General features: G+C 45.8%; 1 protein-coding gene across 2 annotated transcripts in view; it reads left to right on the top strand.

Annotated features, from left to right (window-relative positions):
- ANXA6 (annexin A6) overlaps positions 1-22,508 on the top strand; it is an 88,760-nt gene that overhangs the window by 10,581 nt on the left and 55,671 nt on the right. For both annotated transcript variants that reach the window (XM_073649816.1, XM_073649815.1), the window contains exon 2: positions 5,705-5,753. In XM_073649816.1, coding sequence (XP_073505917.1) covers positions 5,742-5,753 — 12 coding nt within the window. In that variant the 5' untranslated portion in view covers positions 5,705-5,741. The remainder of the gene's footprint in view (positions 1-5,704; positions 5,754-22,508) is intronic.

Here is a 22,508-nt window from a genome sequence, read left to right as displayed (position 1 = left end):
TTGGGGGAAAAAAAATGTCTGAAATTGTTGCAGAAAGGTTATGTTTTAGTAGTCCTTTGTGGTTATAAAAAAAAAAGTGAAAAACAGATTTTCTTTAGTTTCCCACTGATATTGCCGAACATAGGTAAAGACATGAGAGGGCATAAAAATTAATCTCTGTATCATAGAAAAAAACGTGCAAAATTATTTGACTATCCAGTCCCAAAAAATATTTGACAGCTCGCTAAATGATATGCGTGAGAAAAAATAAAATTTGGTCAGGAAAAGGGGGAGAGGGTGTGTGTGGGTGGGGGGGTGGGGGGGCTGAATGGCCCGGTCTTGAACTGGTTAATAAAGGCCGGTTACATGGAGTCAGCTACCTAAAAATAGAGCTGTCCATGCATCTTTCATGACTAATCCCCAGGGCCGCTCTGCGCGAGTCTGCAGATCTGGACACTGCGGCATGTCATGTACTAGATAGGATCATGCTGGCTGCGGACATTGAAACATGGCTCTGAATTGTCACTGTCCAGGAAATAGTGATTGTGATATACATTATAAAGGAGCCCTTGTAGTCTGAGACGTTCTGACCGGAACATTATCCTCCACGTACATGTGTGTATCCACCAGCTGTCGTCCTGGCTAATTTCCTGCGTTTCCTGAGGCAATACTTGTGACTGCACAGTTGGCTACACACAGGTGGAGGCGGCCATTTTGTGGCTGTAATCTCTTAGGCTGTTTAGATACCAGCATAATTTAGGATAAAAAAAAATAAATTAGCAAATAAGCTGCAGTAAGTAAATAGTAATAGTACATATAAATAACATAGGGTACTTAGTTGACACTATTTTGATCAAAAAAGCATAAAAGCCTTCCTACCACGACAAGGTGAACCCATCGGGACAGTCCTATCCTCTAGTATTAAACCTCTTTATGTGCTAGCAGGCCTCCATAGATGGGGACAGAGCAGGTCCCAGGGCTGACTATTTAAACATCCGCGTGTGGAAAGCTATATAGACTAAAAGCACAGGCCCAAAAGGTAGTCATGCTCTTGTATGTGCAAAGTACAAGAAACTAAAGCAAAAACAAAAAAATGAGCCGGAACACATGTTGGTATAAGTGCAATGTGTAGGTGCACATAAGGCTATTTACACACTGCATTTTTGAGGGTTTTTCAAGCATAAACGTCTTCTATCTTTGGGGAGTTTTTGTTGGAATTTCTCCTTTTTCTTGAAGTGTTTTTGCAGCCTTTTGATTGGACAGTGCCTAATTTGGAGGAGATTCCATCAGGATCTGCTTATGAGATGTTACATACTTTTTTTTCCCACTATGTCTTTCAATTACTCTTCGGTCAAAAAGGCACAAAAAAACTCTTCACATGAACAGAACAGTAGATTTTGAAATTCTGGCCATTTTTCTGCCTGTACTTTTACATCATTTGACATATGGTAAGGTTTTAATACTAGAGATTGGGATCGTCCCGAATAGGGTCACCTTGACGCGGTGGGATGGCTTTTAGTTCTTTTTTTAATCAAAATGATGTTTCTCGTTTTGTTTTTCTTAGGTTTTTATGATGGGACTCACTTTTGTGGTGTACAATAGAGGTCCTAAATATTTTATTTGCTTTCGGCCATTAGCTTTGTGCGCTTGTCTTTCATACCCAGCTGTCCGCAGATATCCGGGACTGTCCCACAGAACATCTGCTTCATTCCTGGGAGGTGAGGAGTGAGGGGCTGTCAGGGGGCTGCGGGGGTTAGCGAAACAGAAATAATTAAGTGTTAATTCCTGGGATGGTAGAGGGGACGTAAAGACTACAAACGCGTGGGACCGTTATCTGCTGTTGTGGCTATGCAATATTTATTAACAGTCTAGTCTGCTTTGTTCTGGTGTTTAGATGACATGTTACTGTATGCGGCACAGAAGTTCTAGGCCAAGTTCACACATTGAGTATTTGAGTTTTTTTGGCTTACAAATATTGAAGTAAAAACTCGCCAAATACTCAATGTGTGCACGCGGCCCTAGGGTTGTTATGTTTCAGCTGTTCAGCAATGGGGGCAACACTGGTGGTTGTAGGATGGTTGAAAATGGACTAATGGTGTTTACCCCCTTTTATAGCTCCTTCTTTGAGTTATTGTACTCTTGTTTTAGGATGAGATCTATGTGAAATAAGACTAGGCAGGAGTAGAGTATTGTGGGAAAACCCATGAGGGCCAGGGTTGGAGTTGACTTTCAATCGGTGAGGGATTGTGCTGCTGCGGCTGAGCAGACCAAGAGCGCGAGGTGTGAGAGTGAGAAAGCTGTGTTTTGGAAGCCATCTAGGGATGGACTGAGAGTCCCGATACCAAGCGTGCTGGGAGACTTTGGAGATCAAATGAAGCCAGGCGTGTATTTTTACAAATATGCCTGAACATCAAAGACTGAAAATAATTTTGCAACATTAACAGACTGTGCCTCATTTTGGATAAAGTTACCACTGGTTAAAGACTGTTGTCTTGTGCACCGCTCTGAGGAGGTAGTCCCCAGTTAGTCCTGTCCTACAATGTTTTTTAAAAGGCCCCCATACTTAAAGGGGTAGTCCGGTCCAAACCGATAAGTCTGCAGTCACTCTGTGTGACTGCAGACATATGAATTCCCCCAGCGCAAGTGTATGGAGAGAGTCCTCAACCACTGGCTGGGAGTATGCATAACTCATACATACCCTCCGTTCCCGACTCAGAAACCGGCGAATCCCTGCAGCGCGCAGTGCGTGCTCTGAGGGGATTCATAAGTCTGCAGTCACACAGAGTGACTGCAGACTTATCGATTTGGACCGGACAACCCCCTTAAATGCAATTCATTTTGACACTTGGTTTCATTCAAAATTTTGTACCATTTGCCTTCCATAGCATCAGCTATTCCTAGCTGCAGAATGAGTTAACTGAGAATCCATTAGTGAGCTCGATCTGACAGGGAGTTTTCAACTTTTATCTGCCTTTTTCTGAGCACAGCTGATTTATGACTATAGGCCATATCAAAGTTGAATGTGTTGGGAAGCAAAGAGTCTGTACAAACAACTTTTATGAAACCAGGTAAAAAAAAAAACCAAAAAAACAATTTTTAGATCCAAATGCAAGCATGAAAAAATTGGACAACCCTTGCAGGCCGTAACTTTGGTTGGCCAGGACCAGATGTTGAAAGGTTCAATGAGGGAGACCACCAATCGAATGTAAAGAGTCTTTTACTAAAGAACAACTTGGTGGAGATTGTGTACAATAGATATCGGGTGCAGAACTTCCTTTGGAACATGGGGCATCTTGACACACATTCTCTTTCCTTCTCTAGGATCGCTGGTTTCTGCACCAGCTAGTTCCTCTGCCTTCACCACAACCCAGCGCAGTACTTCAAAAGCTTTCCTTGCTCTCAGTAACGACACTACAATCCAGTAAGTGAGAGTCCTGTACTTCAACCCGCGGTTCCACGTCCTTTTCCCCTTAGGGGAGCTTCTTTTGCCACTATGGCCTTTACTTCGCTTCTTGGCTTGCTGATGCCTTGGAACTATCACCTGGGGCACACTCTTTGTCTTACTTTTCCTCTTCTGTCCTGGCCTGTTACATCTGTATCTTGCGGGGCCATCCTGCTAGGTGTCCTGTCCCAGGACCCGTCTCCCGTGCATTATGCTGTCCATTGCCTCGGTTTCCTCTCACATCAGGGACACCCACATCATGTGACTCTGCTCAGACGTAGGTTTGCTTCTGCTACAAGCTGAGCCCTATCTAACTTCCTGCAGGAAACTGTTTAGTTCCCTTCACTTTATCTCCTTCCACTGAGGGTTAATGATTTGGACTAGCCCAATCTCTCCTAACTGTCGGTCAAACTAAAACGACCTCAGTAATAATGCATGCCATAATACACATTACAACAATATGCTTATCTTCAAGGGGGAACGTTGGCAGTATGTCCATCTCCCTACATTTCCCCCTTCTTTAACGATGGTCGTCCTCTGCCAACTGGAACTTGCAAAACACCAAGCATCACACCACAAAACAGGTGTTAAACCATGTGGGGCCCTCTTCTACTAGTAGAGCTACACAGACCCGATTCTTCTCGGCAAGGACCCCAGAACTGCAACTAACCAAGTCCTTTCAACCCGACACCAGTCCATCGGGTTGGTCTGGCCCTTCTAGGCAAGGGCCCTGGAACAACAGCAGTGTCTGTTTTTTTGCAAGTAGCCCAAACGGCAAGGGCACAATCTATCGTTCCGTCATCAGTTCCTCACGGGAAACGATCATTATCAACGTTTCCAATCATTAACCCTAACTCTCCCTATTGTCTGTTAAACTACAACGCCATCACAAATAACTCATGTCAAAATACAATACACATCTTCAAGGGGGAATGAGACTACCTTCATAAATTCTTAATTTCTCACACATTCATATTGAACCCATAGAAAATTGGAGTGATATATTTCCCTGTTTGGGCGCCATATTCTGATCGATAGGTAGATACTGTACAAAAGGAAAGAAAAATTTGTATGCCTCTAGGTGGGTTTGCAATGCCTGCTGGAGTCTGTCCAGGAGAATGAATGGTTGTAGGGGAGGGGTAACACTGAAGTTACAAGTCTGCTCTGTGCAGCCTAAAATGCCGGCTCTGTTCCAAGACCCTTGAGTCATGCAGAAAGCTCCTGAATGTGATTTGCACCAGGGTCTCCAGGAAGACGTCTGAGGCTGAGCCAAGATTTCTGCACTGTGAATAATATTCCATAAAAGGGATCACCGGAGAATAAAAGAGCATGGAGGAAAGACGGCGGCCCATTACATATAAACATTATGTGATTTACACAGGAGAGAATAAAGCATTAGTCTGGAGTAAAATGGGTCTTATATTGGAAATTCTTCGAACCCAATTCATTATTGCATTTTTACCTGATTTTCGTGGGGTTTTTGGTATTTTGCGCCTTTTTTGCACCAGTTTCTTCTTTCCATGTGTCCCTTTTTGAAGTCTATTTTATGTGTTCGGCGGGGTTTTGTTTTTGCTTTTTGCGGCTTTCAAGTTGTTGTCCCCTGATTTATCATGTGACCGTTTTCAAAAAGTCGCAAAATGTATTACAAATGTAGTCCAGTCCCCCTCGGAGTGTTTTTATATATGTCAGAAATTTTTTAATCATTTTTGCAAACAGTGTGACTTTTTCACTAAAAAGTTGCAAAAAGAGTGAAGACTTTGAGGCTGCTTCATCAAAGCTTTTTTTTTTGTCCGGAAACTGATGTAAAAGCTTTTGAAAAGTCACAATTTATTGTGCGATGCAGAGTTGCGAAAAAAAATTTGCGACTTCTGGCATTTTTAAACCAGTTTGAAGTAATCAAATGTGCCGGCGTTTGGTAAGCCAGAAATGTTACTCCAGTCTCTGACCGGAAACAGCACCACTCTTGTTTATAGACAGTGCCTGGAACTGCAGACTATAGCCGTTCACTTAAGCTGCAATACCCAACACAACCTGAGGACAAGAATGGTGCTGTTTCTAGAAATATACAATAGCACAACTTATTTTTTGATGATTTCTTATCAGCTTTGCTCTTGGCATCAGGTGCCCTCAAGTATCTTCCTCTGATTATTTACCACCTTGTGATCCCAGAAAACACTAGAAAAATTGGACAGAAGAAAACTTAACGACTTCTATTATTTTGAATATTCCATTTATTTTGTATCATTGTCTTTGTTCTTTAATTCTTCTCTTTTCTCTTTGCAGGTCCTAGTTTTCCTCTGAAGATTTGATCGGGGTCATCATGGCATCAAAGGTAAAATGTCTACAAGGGAAGCTCTGTGCCGGAAGGATGTTCACCATGAGATTGTTTACAGCCTGTTATATTATATGTCACCGTGATTGAGGATCTTTTACAAACAAGCGGCTTCCATTATAAACTGTATATATTAGCCGGGTCCTGCAATTCTCTCTTCTTTTTTTCTTTTCTGTAGCTTTTCTTTGCTATATAACCCACCATGTTGGATTTTCTTAGCTTCACCAATCTTCTCAGTATTGCTATATACTATGTCCCCAGATCAAATCCTCCTTTAAAGGGAATCTGTCAGCAGGTTTTTGCTCTGTAATCTGAGAGCAGCATGATGTAGGGTTTGAGACCCTGATTCCAGTGATGTCACTTACTAGGTTGTGTGTTGCTCTTTCAATAAAATTTGTGTTTTATCAGCAGGAGATTATCTATAGGACTAGGTGTCACGTGCGTCCTAGTCAACTGCTCTCTGTAACCGCACCCTCACCACTTATTGGCAGCTTTATGTCAATGTACACAGACATCAGCCAATCAGTGGTGTGGGCGGGGTTATACACTGCTCCGCATTCAGAGCTCTGCTAGATCTGCTGCAGAGAAAACTTTGTATTAAAATGACAGCATGGAGATTAACAAGTGACACGTCGCTGGAATCAGGGTCTCTGTCCCTACATCATGATGCTCTTAGATTACATAGCAAAATCCTGCTGACAGATTATTGTCTCAAAATCTTTCTTCCAAAGCGCACTTCTCAGCCTCCCGCCTTCCTGCTGCCGGAGGGCGGTGTGCTTTTCAAGATTGACAGTTCGGGATAGTAGCATGGTTAAACCATCGGCCCAAAGCTATATTCTAGTACTGAAGCTGGCTGTATCCCGCAATCCAACCAGCTTCAAAGCAGCGCTTGCGAGCTCTATAGTAAAGAGCTTGTAAGTGCTGTCATCCTTGCTTAAGACACTGCCCATCTTTGATAGACTACAGAAGTGGCCAATAATCTAGGCAATGAGAAATAAACTATAGACTTAAATATTCCTCCATTCTTGAGAAAAGAAGAGATTTGTAACAAAGGTAAATTGCATTGTTGATTGTATTTAAAAAGCACTTTGCAATTTTACCCTTATGTGATGATGATGAGACAATCTCTTTAAAAAGTTATTCCCAAAAAGACAAGACATCCCCTATCCATTCAATAGGGGATAACTTACTGATCACTGGTGATTTGACTGCTGGGGCCCACAATGATTCCTAGAACAGGGTTCTACAGCCCTGTCCATCTCGGATTTCCCTCCATTCATTGTCTATGGAACTGCCAGAAATATTCAAGCTCTGTATTCAGCAGTCCCATAGACAATGAATGAGGCCGAATATGTGCACCTCTGCTTCATTCAGGACAGGGCTGCAAGTTATCCCCCTTTTTGGACATAACCCTTTAATCTCCACCTTTTCTTTTATTCTATTACTGTCTCATATTTAAAACTGAGAAATATATTATGAAGTCTTCTGTGCTTCTCAGAAGCTGTCGTTCCCTTTCCTGTCTTGTCTGGCTGTAGGACAACTTATTGCAGCAGGAGCCTCCCCCCAATTCCCTGATTTCTAATCCCCATACTGTTGGCTAACGGGGATGGGATTCTGTGACCCCTAGAACCTTCATGATCACAAAAATTACCACCTTTGCATCTAAGCTTTCTCTGATATAGGAGCTCAGGCCCTTTTGAAGAAAGTCGTACTGAGCTGAAATATTCAGCACAACTCGTGTTACCATCTCGGGGTCCGGAAAGGGTCCCATTCATCAACCCCCACGCGGTTTAAAGGGTGCGCAGCTTGTTTCCTATGGCAAAAGTATGTTTGGGATAGAACAAATCCAATACTGTTTGTGTTCATCTATAGAGCACTGACATCCATATACTTGAGTGAAGCAACTGCTCCCTACAAAGTGGTGGAACATGCGGGCAGCAGTTGGGTTTCACGAATAATGGACCATCAAGTTTTCAGATCCTCCTCAAAATTCAAAATTCTTTGCCTTCAGACCATAAATGTCAATACCTTTCTCATGTATTTGGAGCAATGGTTGTCGGGGAAGGAGATGCTGGTGATTTCCCAGCACTCCATATATTTAAGAACACATGCCAAGATATGTCAAGAATGTGTCGTCTCCCTAGAACGGGATATTAATAGTGACCGTGCGGCACTGGAGAACTCAGATGAGTAGAAGTGAAGCGTACTCTCCGGGGTAAAAGCAGCAAAGAAGGAAATATTATATTGGTTGTACACCACGGTTATATATTAAATGGTATTATGGAGTGGTGAATATATCTAAATTGTGTTACACAATCTGTTGGGGTATTTTTCTCTAGGAGCAGCGCCAATTTTAGATGTGGTTGAGTCTGGTATTGCAACTCCCACATAGCCTGGTGGATAAGATTGAGACTGTTTTAGGGCATAACACCTTTAACATATTCATCTGAGAATAAAATTCTGCATTGAGAAATGGTTGACAGAAGGTTGGAAAGACTTATGCCAAAAAATAGTTGTTGGGTAATGGAAGGGGCTTGTCTCTGGAGAGGCTATCCATGTTGAATCAGTGGGGTCCCACCTTAAAGGGGTTATCCAGGACTATATTAGGGATGAGGGGACCGGTGGTAGTTTGGGTTCTGGTACCCGACTCAAACTTTAGTCCAAAGTTTGGTTCAGGTATCAAAACTCAACCTGAACCCGACCCCCATTAAATACAATGGGACCCGAACTTTGGAGCTGGCAAATCACTCTTTCTCGCGCTCGAGATCTCTCGGACCCACTCTCTCTCTAGATCTCTCGGACCCACTCTCTCTCTAGATCTCTCGGACCCACTGTCTCTAGATCTCTCGGACCCACTCTCTCTAGATCTCTCGGACCCACTCTCTCGAGATCTCTCGGACCCACTCTCTCGAGATCTCTCGGACCCACTCTCTCGAGATCTCTCGGACCCACTCTCTCTCTCGCGCTCGAGATCTCTCGGGCCCTCTCTCTCTCTCGCGCTCGAGATCTCTCGGGCCCTCTCTCTCTCTCGCGCTCGAGATCTCTCGGGCCCTCTCTCTCTCTCGCGCTCGAGATCTCTCGGGCCCCTCTCTCTCTCTCTCGCACTCGAGATCTCTCGGGCCCCTCTCTCTCTCTCTCGCGCTCGAGATCTCTCGGGCCCCTCTCTCTCTCTCGCGCGCTTGAGATCTCTCGGCCCCTCTCTCTCGCGCGCGCGCTTGAGATCTCTCGGCCCCTCTCTCTCTCGCGCGCGCTTGAGATCTCTCGGCCCCTCTCTCTCTCGCGCGCGCTTGAGATCTCTCGGCCCCTCTCTCTCTCGCGCGCGCTTGAGATCTCTCGGCCCCTCTCTCTCTCGCGCGCGCTTGAGATCTCTCGGCCCCTCTCTCTCTCGCGCGCGCTTGAGATCTCTCGGCCCCTCTCTCTCTCTCGCGCTCGAGATCTCCCGGCCCCTCTCTCTCTCTCGTGCTCGAGATCTCCCGGCCCCTTTCTCTCTCTCGTGCTCGAGATCTCTCTGGCCCTCTCTCTCTCGAGATCTCTCGGGCCCTCTCTCTCTCTCGCGCTCGAGATCTCTCTGGCCCTCTCTCTCGCGCTCGAGATCTCTCGGGCCCTCTCTCTCTCTCGCGCTCGAGATCTCTCGGGCCCTCTCTCTCTCTCGCGCTCGAGATCTCTCGGGCCCCTCTCTCTCTCTCGCGCTCGAGATCTCTCGGGCCCCTCTCTCTCTCGCGCTCGAGATCTCTCGGGCCCCTCTCTCTCTCTCGCGCTCGAGATCTCTCGGGCCCTCTCTCTCTCGCGCTCGAGATCTCTCGGGCCCCTCTCTCTCTCTCGCGCTCGAGATCTCTCGGGCCCCTCTCTCTCTCTCTCGCGCTCGAGATCTCTCGGGCCCCTCTCTCTCTCTCTCTCGCGCTCGAGATCTCTCGGGCCCCTCTCTCTCTCTCTCTCGCGCTCGAGATCTCTCGGGCCCCTCTCTCTCTCTCTCTCGCGCTCGAGATCTCTCGGGCCCCTCTCTCTCTCTCTCGCGCTCGAGATCTCTCGGGCCCCTCTCTCTCTCTCTCTCGCGCTCGAGATCTCTCGGGCCCCTCTCTCTCTCTCTCTCGCGCTCGAGATCTCTCGGCCCCTCTCTCTCTCTCGCGCGCTCGAGATCTCTCGGGCCCCTCTCTCTCTCTCGCGCGCTCGAGATCTCTCGGGCCCCTCTCTCTCTCTCGCGCGCTCGAGATCTCTCGGGCCCCTCTCTCTCTCGCGCGCTCGAGATCTCTCGGCCCCTCTCTCTCGTGCTCGAGATCTCCCGGCCCCTCTCTCTCTCTCGCGCTCGAGATCTCTCTGGCCCTCTCTCTCTCGCGCGCTCGAGACCTCTCGGGCCCCTCTCTCTCTCTCTCGCGCGCGCTCGAGATCTCTCGGGCCCTCTCGCGCTCGAGATCTCTCGGGCCCTCTCGCGCTCGAGATCTCTCGGGCCCTCTCTCTCTCTCGGGCCCTCTCTCTCTCTCGGGCCCTCTCTCTCTCTCGGGCCCTCTCTCTCTCTCGGGCCCTCTCTCTCTCTCGCGCTCGAGATCTCTCGGGCCCTCTCTCTCTCTCGCGCTCGAGATCTCTCTGGCCCCTCTCTCTCTCGCGCTCGAGATCTCTCTGGCCCCTCTCTCTCTCTCTCTCGCGCTCGAGATCTCTCGGGCCCCTCTCTCTCTCTCTCGCGCTCGAGATCTCTCGGGCCCCTCTCTCTCTCTCGGCCCCTCTCTCTCGTGCTCGAGATCTCCCGGCCCCTCTCTCTCTCTCGTGCTCGAGATCTCTCTGGCCCTCTCTCTCTCGCGCGCTCGAGACCTCTCGGGCCCCTCTCTCTCTCGCGCGCGCTCGAGATCTCTCGGGCCCTCTCTCTCTCGGGCCCTCTCTCTCTCTCGGGCCCTCTCTCTCTCTCGGGCCCTCTCTCTCTCTCGGGCCCTCTCTCTCTCTCGGGCCCTCTCTCTCTCTCGGGCCCTCTCTCTCTCTCGCGCTCGAGATCTCTCGGGCCCTCTCTCTCTCTCGCGCTCGAGATCTCTCGGGCCCTCTCTCTCTCTCGCGCTCGAGATCTCTCTGGCCCCTCTCTCTCTCTCTCGCGCTCGAGATCTCTCTGGCCCCTCTCTCTCTCTCTCGCGCTCGAGATCTCTCTGGCCCCTCTCTCTCTCTCTCGCGCTCGAGATCTCTCTGGCCCCTCTCTCTCTCTCTCGCGCTCGAGATCTCTCGGGCCCCTCTCTCTCTCTCTCGCGCTCGAGATCTCTCGGGCCCCTCTCTCTCTCTTGGCCCCTCTCTCTCGTGCTCGAGATCTCCCGGCCCCTCTCTCTCTCTCGTGCTCGAGATCTCTCTGGCCCTCTCTCTCTCGCGCGCTCGAGACCTCTCGGGCCCCTCTCTCTCTCGCGCGCGCTCGAGATCTCTCGGGCCCTCTCGCGCTCGAGATCTCTCGGGCCCTCTCTCTCTCTCGGGCCCTCTCTCTCTCTCGGGCCCTCTCTCTCTCTCGGGCCCTCTCTCTCTCTCGCGCTCGAGATCTCTCGGGCCCTCTCTCTCTCTCGCGCTCGAGATCTCTCGGGCCCTCTCTCTCTCTCGCGCTCGAGATCTCTCGGGCCCCTCTCTCTCTCTCGCGCTCGAGATCTCTCGGGCCCTCTCTCTCTCTCGCGCTCGAGATCTCTCGGGCCCCTCTCTCTCTCTCGCGCTCGAGATCTCTCGGGCCCCTCTCTCTCTCTCGCGCTCGAGATCTCTCGGGCCCCTCTCTCTCTCTCGCGCTCGAGATCTCTCGGGCCCCTCTCTCTCTCTCGCGCTCGAGATCTCTCGGGTCCCTCTCTCTCTCTCGCGCTCGAGATCTCTCGGGCCCCTCTCTCTCTCTCGCGCTCGAGATCTCTCGGGCCCCTCTCTCTCTCTCGCGCTCGAGATCTCTCGGGCCCCTCTCTCTCTCTCGCGCTCGAGATCTCTCGGGCCCCTCTCTCTCTCTCTCTCGGGCTCGAGATCTCTCGGGCCCTCTCTCTCTCTCGCGCTCGAGATCTCTCGGGCCCTCTCTCTCTCTCGCGCTCGAGATCTCTCGGGCCCCTCTCTCTCTCTCGCGCTCGAGATCTCTCGGGCCCCTCTCTCTCTCTCGCGCTCGAGATCTCTCGGGCCCCTCTCTCTCTCTCGCGCTCGAGATCTCTCGGGCCCCTCTCTCTCTCTCGCGCTCGAGATCTCTCGGGCCCCTCTCTCTCTCTCGCGCTCGAGATCTCTCGGGCCCCTCTCTCTCTCTCGCGCTCGAGATCTCTCGGGCCCCTCTCTCTCTCTCGCGCTCGAGATCTCTCGGGCCCCTCTCTCTCTCTCGCGCTCGAGATCTCTCGGGCCCCTCTCTCTCTCTCGCGCTCGAGATCTCTCGGGCCCCTCTCTCTCTCTCGCGCTCGAGATCTCTCGGGCCCCTCTCTCTCTCTCGCGCTCGAGATCTCTCGGGCCCCTCTCTCTCTCTCGCGCTCGAGATCTCTCGGGCCCCTCTCTCTCTCTCGCGCTCGAGATCTCTCGGGCCCCTCTCTCTCTCTCGCGCTCGAGATCTCTCGGGCCCCTCTCTCTCTCTCGCGCTCGAGATCTCTCGGGCCCCTCTCTCTCTCTCGCGCTCGAGATCTCTCGGGCCCCTCTCTCTCTCTCGCGCTCGAGATCTCTCGGGCCCCTCTCTCTCTCTCGCGCTCGAGATCTCTCGGGCCCCTCTCTCTCTCTCGCGCTCGAGATCTCTCGGGCCCCTCTCTCTCTCTCGCGCTCGAGATCTCTCGGGCCCCTCTCTCTCTCTCGCGCTCGAGATCTCTCGGGCCCCTCTCTCTCTCTCGCGCTCGAGATCTCTCGGGCCCCTCTCTCTCTCTCGCGCTCGAGATCTCTCGGGCCCCTCTCTCTCTCTCGCGCTCGAGATCTCTCGGGCCCCTCTCTCTCTCTCGCGCTCGAGATCTCTCGGGCCCCTCTCTCTCTCTCGCGCTCGAGATCTCTCGGGCCCCTCTCTCTCTCTCGCGCTCGAGATCTCTCGGGCCCCTCTCTCTCTCTCGCGCTCGAGATCTCTCGGGCCCCTCTCTCTCTCTCGCGCTCGAGATCTCTCGGGCCCCTCTCTCTCTCGCTCTCGTGCTCGAGATCTCTCGGGCCCCTCTCTCTCTCGCTCTCGTGCTCGAGATCTCTCGGGCCCCTCTCTCTCTCGCTCTCGTGCTCGAGATCTCTCGGGCCCCTCTCTCTCTCGCTCTCGTGCTCGAGATCTCTCGGCCCCTCTCTCTCTTTTTCTCTCTCTCTTTCTCGCCCTCGAGATCTCTGGAATCCTCTCTCTATCGCCCTCCGAACATTCAAATGGACTTCCGGGTGAAGTCCATGTACGAACCTCGAACTTTTAAGTTCAGGATCGCTCATCGCTAACTATGAGCCAAAAAGCTAACAGACAAGTTGTCGCTAACCACCTGTCTGTTCCGTCCGGCATTTGGCTCAGAGCGGTCACTGACTGCTCCTTCCGGTGATTCAGCTGCTCCACGTCAATAGAGCAGCTCTCCTTCTCCTGGGTTGCTCTCTCCATGAGGCGTGGCTGCTGACATCATGCTGAATGACCGCTGGCTTCCCACAGTTAGGTAGCAGGGAGCAGGCTGTAAATCAGCATGACAATGAGCAGTCAACAAAGCAGAGCTGAAGAGAAGTGGCTGTTCTGTAAACATAAGACTCAGAATAGCTGGCAAGGGCGGTCAGTGACAGCAGAGATCTGAGCTGGGTCCAGAAGGAATGTGAATTTCTGTTGACACTTTTCTGGGTGGATTTACTCCATTGAGTTGTATTTGGTGTGAAAAGTGCAAAAATGTAAAAAAAACAACAAAAAAGTGTATGCATTTTTAGTGAGTTTCCATAGCGTAAACACATCAAAAACACATGTAATCTGCACCAAAAGCTTATCAATAGTTTTGTCAAAGCCAAATACCAGGGAGTATCAAAAACAAAGCAGCTTTATTTAACCCCTTTATGCCATGGCCATTTTCCGCTTTTTTGTTTTCGTTTTCTTTTGTTTCTCCTCTTCCCAGAGCCATAACTCTTTATTTTTCCGTCCATATAGCTGTATGAGGGCTTGTTTTTTTTGCAGTACGAGTTGCGCTTTTGAACGACACCATTGATTTTACCATGTAGTGTACTGGAAAATGGTGAAAAAATAATTTCCAAGTGTGTTGAAATTGCAAAAAAAAAGTGCAATTTCGCAATAGTTTTTTTGCTTTTTTATTTACCATGTTCACTATATGGTAAAACTGACCAGGCAGTCTGATTCTCCAGGTCTGTACGAGTACGCAGACACCAAACATGTATCGTTTTGTTTTTTATTTAAGTTGTGAAAAAAAATTCAAAAATTTGTAAGATTTTTTTTTTTGCTTTTGTCGCTATTTTTTGAGACCTGTAACTTCTTCATTTTTTGAGATGTGGGGCCGGGTGAGAGCTTATTTTTTGCTCCTTAATCTGACGATTTTACTGATGCCATTTTGGGGTAGATACGATGTTTTGATCGCCACTTATTTCATTATTTTGCAATGTTGCAGCGACTATAAAATTCTGGCCTTTTGATTTTTTACGATCGGATTTATTTATATTTCGATTTGATTTTTTACCAATACAGCGATGACTAATGTGTTCTTTTTTTTTTTTTATTTTATGGGGCAAAAAAGATGGTTTGAATTTTTTTTTTTTTATATATTTTTAAAAACTTTTATTTTTCCTTATTTTAGTGTATTTAATAGTCCCCTTAGGGGACTTGAAGCTGTGATGGTCTGAATGCTTGTGCTATACATAGCAGTGCTACGTATAGCGAATATCACAATCTCCTGTGAATGTGATAAAAATCCGTGTTAAAAAAACACAGAAAAAAGCAATGAAAAATCGCAAGTAACCGAATTTAAATAATAAATGCAGAAAATCTGCAGCACCAAAAAACTCACCAAAATCTCATAGCGGGAACGTAGCGTAAAAGAAAGATAATGTAATATGATGGGAAATGCAAGTGTCTAGGTTAATACCCCCTGGAGCGGAGCAGACGGGTCTTTTATAAAGACTTATGACATTTGTTCCCACTGACACTTATTCTACAGAAGTCATTATTATCTCTTGTGCAAGATAGAACAGATGGAAACTAATAGGAACTTTCCCAACTTGTGAATGACTTTAAAAAATCAGTTTGTCCTTTTGCTTCCACCCTAAGTGATCAGCTTTAATCATTGGAGCAAGAGCTCAGCTATCCTACAGCGCCCCCTGAGGAGAAACTAAGCATTACAGTTTTTTTCCATGTAATGTAGGTTGGTTATCCTACATACTTTATAGGTTTTCTGCTCTGATATCTAAAATTCATCAGCTGACAGAAAATCTATCACTTATGAACGCTTATAGAAAGAGTCACATCCAACAGGCAAAAAGTAGAAGCTGAAAACTACTATAGAACTTATTGGAATATTTGCATAGGCAAATCCAGTGTGGTCACTATAGAGATGTCATTTCATAAAGGGTTATTCTCATCTTATTTGGATATGCCATTACTTTTGGGTGGACAGTTTCTTTTAATCAGCGTTCTACCAGCACTATAGGTGCCGGAAATTACTTTGCGTCAGTTCCCAGCATACATGGTTCCTGCATTTATCCAGTAGCCCGTTTGTCCTGAGCCGGCAGCCCACCTCTCTATTATGCCTGTATACGGTTTAAGTAGAACAAGAATAGGGATATAAATGGAAAAAAACATATATATATATTTTTTTTTGTCATACAACCCCTATAATTGGTCTCTAGTACTTTTTTTTTCTATTTTTCTGTCTCTTTTCCCCCAATACTCTGATGACCTTGCTCACCTCTGGTTAATCTCTTTCTAGCTTCGGTAGTGTAACCAGACCCTCCTAGTTACCTCTGTGAATTGCTCAGACCCAGAAAATGATAAATTATTAATAATTCTACAGCAAGTTACAAAGGGGAGTGATTAACCAACTACGGAAAGTTCTCTGTATTGTAGTGCAGTAGGAAACAAGGCTAATTCATCTAGAAAGTTATTAAACAGGTTATTGTCTTTAAAGGGAATCTCTGACTTTAAAACATTGGGTCATTTTTAAGGTTATGTTCAGGGAATCTGTTAAACCAAAATGATGGTATTACTAAGCCCATATCCTTGTAGGGTATATAGTCCCTATAAAAACCGCACCTTTATTAATCTAATCGTGGCCTTGGTTTTACAGAAAAGAAAGATTAATCAAGCATTCTAATTAGGGTGCTCGGTGCACCCTGAGTATGACCAAGAAGCTCAGTGCATCGTTCCACCCACTGGTTTTGCATTGCCCCACCTCCCTCACTGGTGTTTGACAGTAAAAGCTAAGACAAGCCATTGCTGTCAATCATCAATGAAGAAGACAGGGCATGCACACTGAGCTTCTTGGCCACACCCAGGGTGCACTGAGCAGAAAATTAGTATATTTGATCAAACTTCAGTTTTCTCACCCCTGTTTCCTTTCTGCAGAAACTGAAGGTGCAATTTGTATAGAGGCTACATCCCCTATTTGCCGCATTTAATATATCAGAGTGGTCGAGTTCAGTTTTTTAAATACCCTGCGCAGTGATAAGTTATTGATAAAATTCTGGCTGTCTACAGCCGTCAGTAGGGGGAGCTTAAGAGCCTATTACACACACACACACACACACACACACACACACACACACACACACACACACACACACACTCATGGTTATTGGGTGGGTGAAGCCATTTATTGTCAAACTACTGTGTTTTCTCTTTTTAAATCTTAATGACAACCAAAAACATCCAAATGACCCCGATCAAAAGTTCACATACCCTGGTGATTTTGGCCTGATAACATGCACAGAATTTGACACAAATGGGTTTGAATGGCTATCCAAGGAATTGATAATGCCAGTGAGCAGCGTTCAAACTGTGATTAACAAATGGAAAATCAGGGGCTCTGTAAAAACCAAACCACGGTCAGGTAGACCAACAAAAATTTCGGCCACAACTGCCTGGAAAATTGTTCATGATGTAAAGAAAAACCCACAAATAACATCAGCTGAAATTTAGGACTCTCGGTCCAGCGGTGTGGCTGTTTCAAGATGCACTTGAAGAAAAATGTGCTGCATGGTCGAGTCGCCAGAAGAAAGCCATTACTGCGCAAATGCCACAAAGTATATTCCCTACAATACGCCAAACAGCACAGAGACAAGCCTCAAAACTTCTGGAACAAGGTAATTTGGAGTGATGAGACCAAAATTTTACTTTTTGGCCACAACCATAAACGTTACATTTGGAGAGAGGTCAACAAGGCCTATGATGAAAGGAACACCATTCCTACAGTAAAGCACGGAGGTGGATCGCTGATGTTTTGGGGATGTGTGAGCTACAAAGGCACAGGAAACTTGGTAACAGTTGAAGGAAAGATGAATGCAGCACGTTATCAGCAAATACTGGAAGCAGATTTGCACTCATCAGCCCCGAAGCTGCGCATGGACAACATGACAACGATCCAAAACACAAGGCCAAGTCGACCTGTCATTGGCTGCAGCAGAACAAAGTGAAGGTTCTGGAGAGGCCATCTCAGTCTCCTGACCTCAATATCATTGAGCCACTCTGGGGAGATGTCAAGCGCACAGTTCATGCTAGACAGCCCAGGAATTTACAGGAACTGGAGGCTTTTTGCCATGAAGAATGGGCAGCTTTACCATCTGAGAAAATAAAGAACCTCATCCACAACTACCACAAAAGACTTCAAACTGTCATTGATGTTAGAGGGGGAATACACGGTATTAAGAACTGGGGTATGTGAACTTTTGATCAGGGTCATTTGGATGGTTTTTGTTGTCATTAAGATTTAAAAAGAGAAAACACAGTAGTTTGACAATAAATGGTTTCACCCAACCAATAACCATGAGTGGAGAAAAAGTTTTTTTGTTATCATTCATATTCTCTGAAACAAGTCCAAGAAAGGAAGAACTCTGCCGGGGTATGTAAACTTTTGAGCACAACTGTACGTACATACATACATACATACATACATACATACATACGTACATACATACACGCACATACATACATACGTACATACATACACGCACATACATACATACGTACATACACGCACATACATACATACATACACGCACATACATACGTACATACATACACGCACATACATACATACGTGCACGCACATACATACACGCACATACATGCACATACATACATACGTACGTGCACGCACGCACATACATACATACATACGTGCACGCACATACATACATACGTACATACACGCACATACATACATACACGCACATACATACATACATACGTGCACGCACATACATACATACATACGTACATACACGCACATACATAAATACACGCACATACATACGTACATACACGCACGCACATACATACGCACATACATACGTACATACATACACGCACATACATACATACGTACATACACGCACATACATACACGCTCATACATACGTACATACATACGTACATACATACACGCACATACATACATACGTACATACATACGTACATACATACACGCACGTACATACATACACGCACATACATACATACGTACATACACGCACATACATACACGCTCATACATACGTACATACATACGTACATACATACACGCACATACATACATACGTACATACACGCACATACATACGTACATACATGCACGCACATACATACATACGTACATACACGCACATACATACACGCTCATACGTACATACACGCACATACATACGTACATACATACACGCACATACATACGTACATACATACACGCACATACATACGCACATACATACGCACATACATACGCACATACATACGCACATACATACGCACATACATACACGCACATACATACGTACATACATACACGCACATACATACGCACATACATACGCACATACATACGCACATACATACGCACATACATACGCACATACATACACGCACATACATACATACGTACATACACGCACATACATACACGCACATACATACGTACATACATACACGCACATACATACATACATACATGCACATATTAAACCGAGAATGAAGCGGTACGTGATAAAGCGATCTTCCAACCCAGATACAAATTTGCCCATACATTATTAATACACAGACCCGAGTCTGCTGCTTTAATGTTAATCCCGGATGCTGCCGTTACCTCGCCCTTGAAAGCTGTACCTTAGGTGGAACATAAAACTAATGGACTCTGCATTTGTGAGACATAGCAGTAAAATCTCTATTTTTAGTCATGAGAGATCTATAAAGCTCATACTAAAGCATTGCTTAATATGTCAATATAATCCATTCACCAAAGAAAGTAATGGTTTCTTTTCCCAGTCGTCGGGTAAAACCATACATCATATTTCAGTCTTTTTCTTGCAGGACTTTAATAAAGAGTAGCCTAGACTATAAGGGAATATTTTTGTCAGTCGGGTCTGAAACGCTCAAAACAGTGCACATAAGCATTTCTATGTAAAATCCACATGCTGTTCCTATGTTCAGGGAGTTCTGAGAGGATTTTTTTTTTTTTTTTTTTTAACTGCTTCAGGTTTCCAAAGATGCTAAGTAGTTAAAATAAGTGACCCTACCATTCTACAGGTGGCTGCCGCTCTGAAGACGCTCTATACTTTATAATGGCCACAGTGTGAACATGCTCCTACATATTGCACATATACCAACTTATGCTCCAGCTAATTTTTTTGGTTTCCCTGTAGTTTCTTGTACACTGCACAAACAGGGGTTCCCTTTTTTGAGCTAGGGATTTCATCTATATAGCTTTCCACGGGCAAGTGTCTGCTCTGTCCTTATCTACTTATTTACATTCAGGACACAAGGTAAGGTTTTAATACTAAAGACAGGATAGGACTGTCCCGATGGGTTCACCTTGTCGTGGTACAATGGCTTTTATGCTTTTTTGATCAAAATAGTGTTAACCAAGTACCCTATGTTATTTACATGTACTATTACTATTTACTTATTACAGGGTATATGCTCATTTTTTTTTTTACTTTATAATATAAGTCAATGGGAAGGCTCAGAAGATGTTTTTTTAACATTTTGCCAGCATCTTTCTTCATTGCTAAAAAATTGCCAGTAAAAGACACAAAAATGCTCAAAAATAAAACCCTCAAACGTTAAAAGAAAAAAAGTGCTTTGGAAACTACCCAAAAAAATCCTAAAAAAAAAACATTTTTCAGGAAAAGAAAAACATCTTGGCATCTCCTGAAGCCATTTCTACTAAAATTTGGTAAGTTCACCACCCGAAAAAAAGACATTGTGGCACATACCCTTAGATTCCGTTCACACATTGAGGTTTTTTTTTTGCTGCGTCTTTTATGCAAATTAAAAACTGCTTTTTACAGTGCCAGCAAAAGCTTGTTTTTTTCCCCCTGACTGAATTGGAAAATTGCTGGGTTTTTAAAATTTGCATCATGTCATTTCTTTCAGCGTTTTTTTCACACATAGAAAGCAATGAGTGCAAAAAACGGCGCAGTGTTTTTCGTGGAGTTTTTGGTGAATAAAACTAACTTTATTAAAATACTGTAGAAGTAAAGTAATTTACTTTCCAGCCGCCGTCTTCTGCTCTTCCTGGCGCCGCTCCAGTCCCGTTCCATCTCTCATAGACTTACATTGATAAGTGAATACTGGAGCAGCAAATACTGGAGCGATCCAGCAGAGGACAACTGGAGCGGCGCCGAGAACAGAAGAAGTCGGCGTCTGTTACTACAGACAGGAAACGTGAATTAGTGATACCACTCCGGGCGTGAAATAAAAAAAAAAATCCTTAGAGTATCTTGGCTATGGATTTGGAGCAGAAAACAGAGCTTTGTCTCTACAAGTGGTGGAACATGCGGGCAGCAGATATATTAAGAAATTAATCAGTACAGTAATTTTGGCCAAATGATAAAAAGTGTGGATTCATTTTAAGACCATACTTTTTCCACATCACTAAAAAATGACAGATAATTGTAGTTTTCCTTATAAAGAATCCCTTTAACACTGGAGCCATTCATTCTTAAGGTTCCCATTACAAAACAATTAAAGAATATTTGTAAAAAATTGCCAATTGTAGCCAGTATATCAGGTTGGACCATGCTGGTATCGCAGCTCGTCACATGTATGGGGCGACATTTATTGTTGCATCCTGTTGTCTATATAACCAGGAGACCAAATTATCTATATGGAAACTTTCACTTTGACTCTGTAAAGTTGTGCAGGAAATGAGAAATATTTCTGCTATACCCTGCTCAGAAATGATTAATCCTAGGTAATTCAGTAACCTGAAGAACTAAACTATTTTTTAACAGTTTTAAAGTGAATCCTTGTCGGGCCGGATTATGCAGTAAATTTATGGCACAGTCTGTTGTAGGAAGGACTAACATGAGTTTTCACGTTGCATTTTTGGGCAGTATGTGGCACAGTTTTGCTGGAAATCTAGAGAGAACCGAAGAAGTACACGATTTTATACAGGCTTATATGCCTTTCTCTTTTCAGCCGTGCATCATATTACTGCCCTACAGACGCCTTGTGAAAACGCAGTGTAGTATAGCAGTAACTGAGAGCAGGCAGGCACCGTGTCAGCAGTGTTGTCAGGCTGTTTGGTCAAGCACAAAGGATGTGGACTATGCCAGTTACTTAAAGTATCCGACTCATTCTTCAGGCATAAGAATCCTGATTCTTTACTTTTCTCTGCAGAGATACTTAGTATTTACACATCCGAAGAGGTACACAGCATGATGGTTATGCATCCAAATAGGTACACAGCATGATGGTTACACATCCGAAGAGGTACACAACATGATGGTTACACATCCGAAGAGGTACACAACATGATGGTTACACATCCGAAGATGTATACAACATGATGGTTACACATCCAAAGAGGTACACAGCATGATGGTTACACATCCAAAGAGGTACACAGCATGATGGTTACACATCCAAAGAGGTACACAGCATGATGGTTACACATCCGAAGAGGTACACAGCATGATGGGTACACAGCATGATGGTTACACATCCAAAGAGGTACACAACATGATGGTTACACATCCAAAGAGGTACACAGCATGATGGTTACACATCCAAAGAGGTACACAGCATGATGGTTACACATCCAAAGAGGTACACAGCATGATGGTTACACATCCAAAGAGGTACACAGCATGATGGTTACACATCCAAAGAGGTACACAGCATGATGGTTACACATCCAAAGAGATACACAGCATGATGGTTACACATCCAAAGAGGTACACAGCATGATGGTTACACATCCAAAGAGGTACACAGCATGATGGTTACACATCCAAAGAGGTACACAGCATGATGGTTACACATCCAAAGAGGTACACAGCATGATGGTTACACATCCAAAGAGGTACACAGCATGATGGTTACACATCCAAAGAGGTACACAGCATGATGGTTACACATCCAAAGAGGTACACAGCATGATGGTTACACATCCAAAGAGGTACACAGCATGATGGTTACACATCCAAAGAGGTACACAGCATGATGGTTACACATCCAAAGAGGTACACAGCACGATGGTTACACATCCAAAGAGGTACACAGCACGATGGTTACACATCCAGGAAGGTACACGGCATGATGGTTACACATCCAGAGAGGTACATGACATGATGGTTACACATCCAGAGAGGTACATGACATGATGGTTACACATCCAGAGAGGTACACAGCATAATGGTTACACATCCAGAGAG

Source organism: Phyllobates terribilis, unplaced genomic scaffold, assembly GCF_046119375.1.
Source record: "Phyllobates terribilis strain yellow unplaced genomic scaffold, ASM4611937v1 Scaffold_10__3_contigs__length_209671492, whole genome shotgun sequence".
Lineage (NCBI taxonomy): Eukaryota > Metazoa > Chordata > Amphibia > Anura > Dendrobatidae > Phyllobates > Phyllobates terribilis.
The sequence above is the reverse complement of the archived record's forward strand: the minus strand, read 5'-3'. Positions and strand labels throughout refer to the sequence as shown.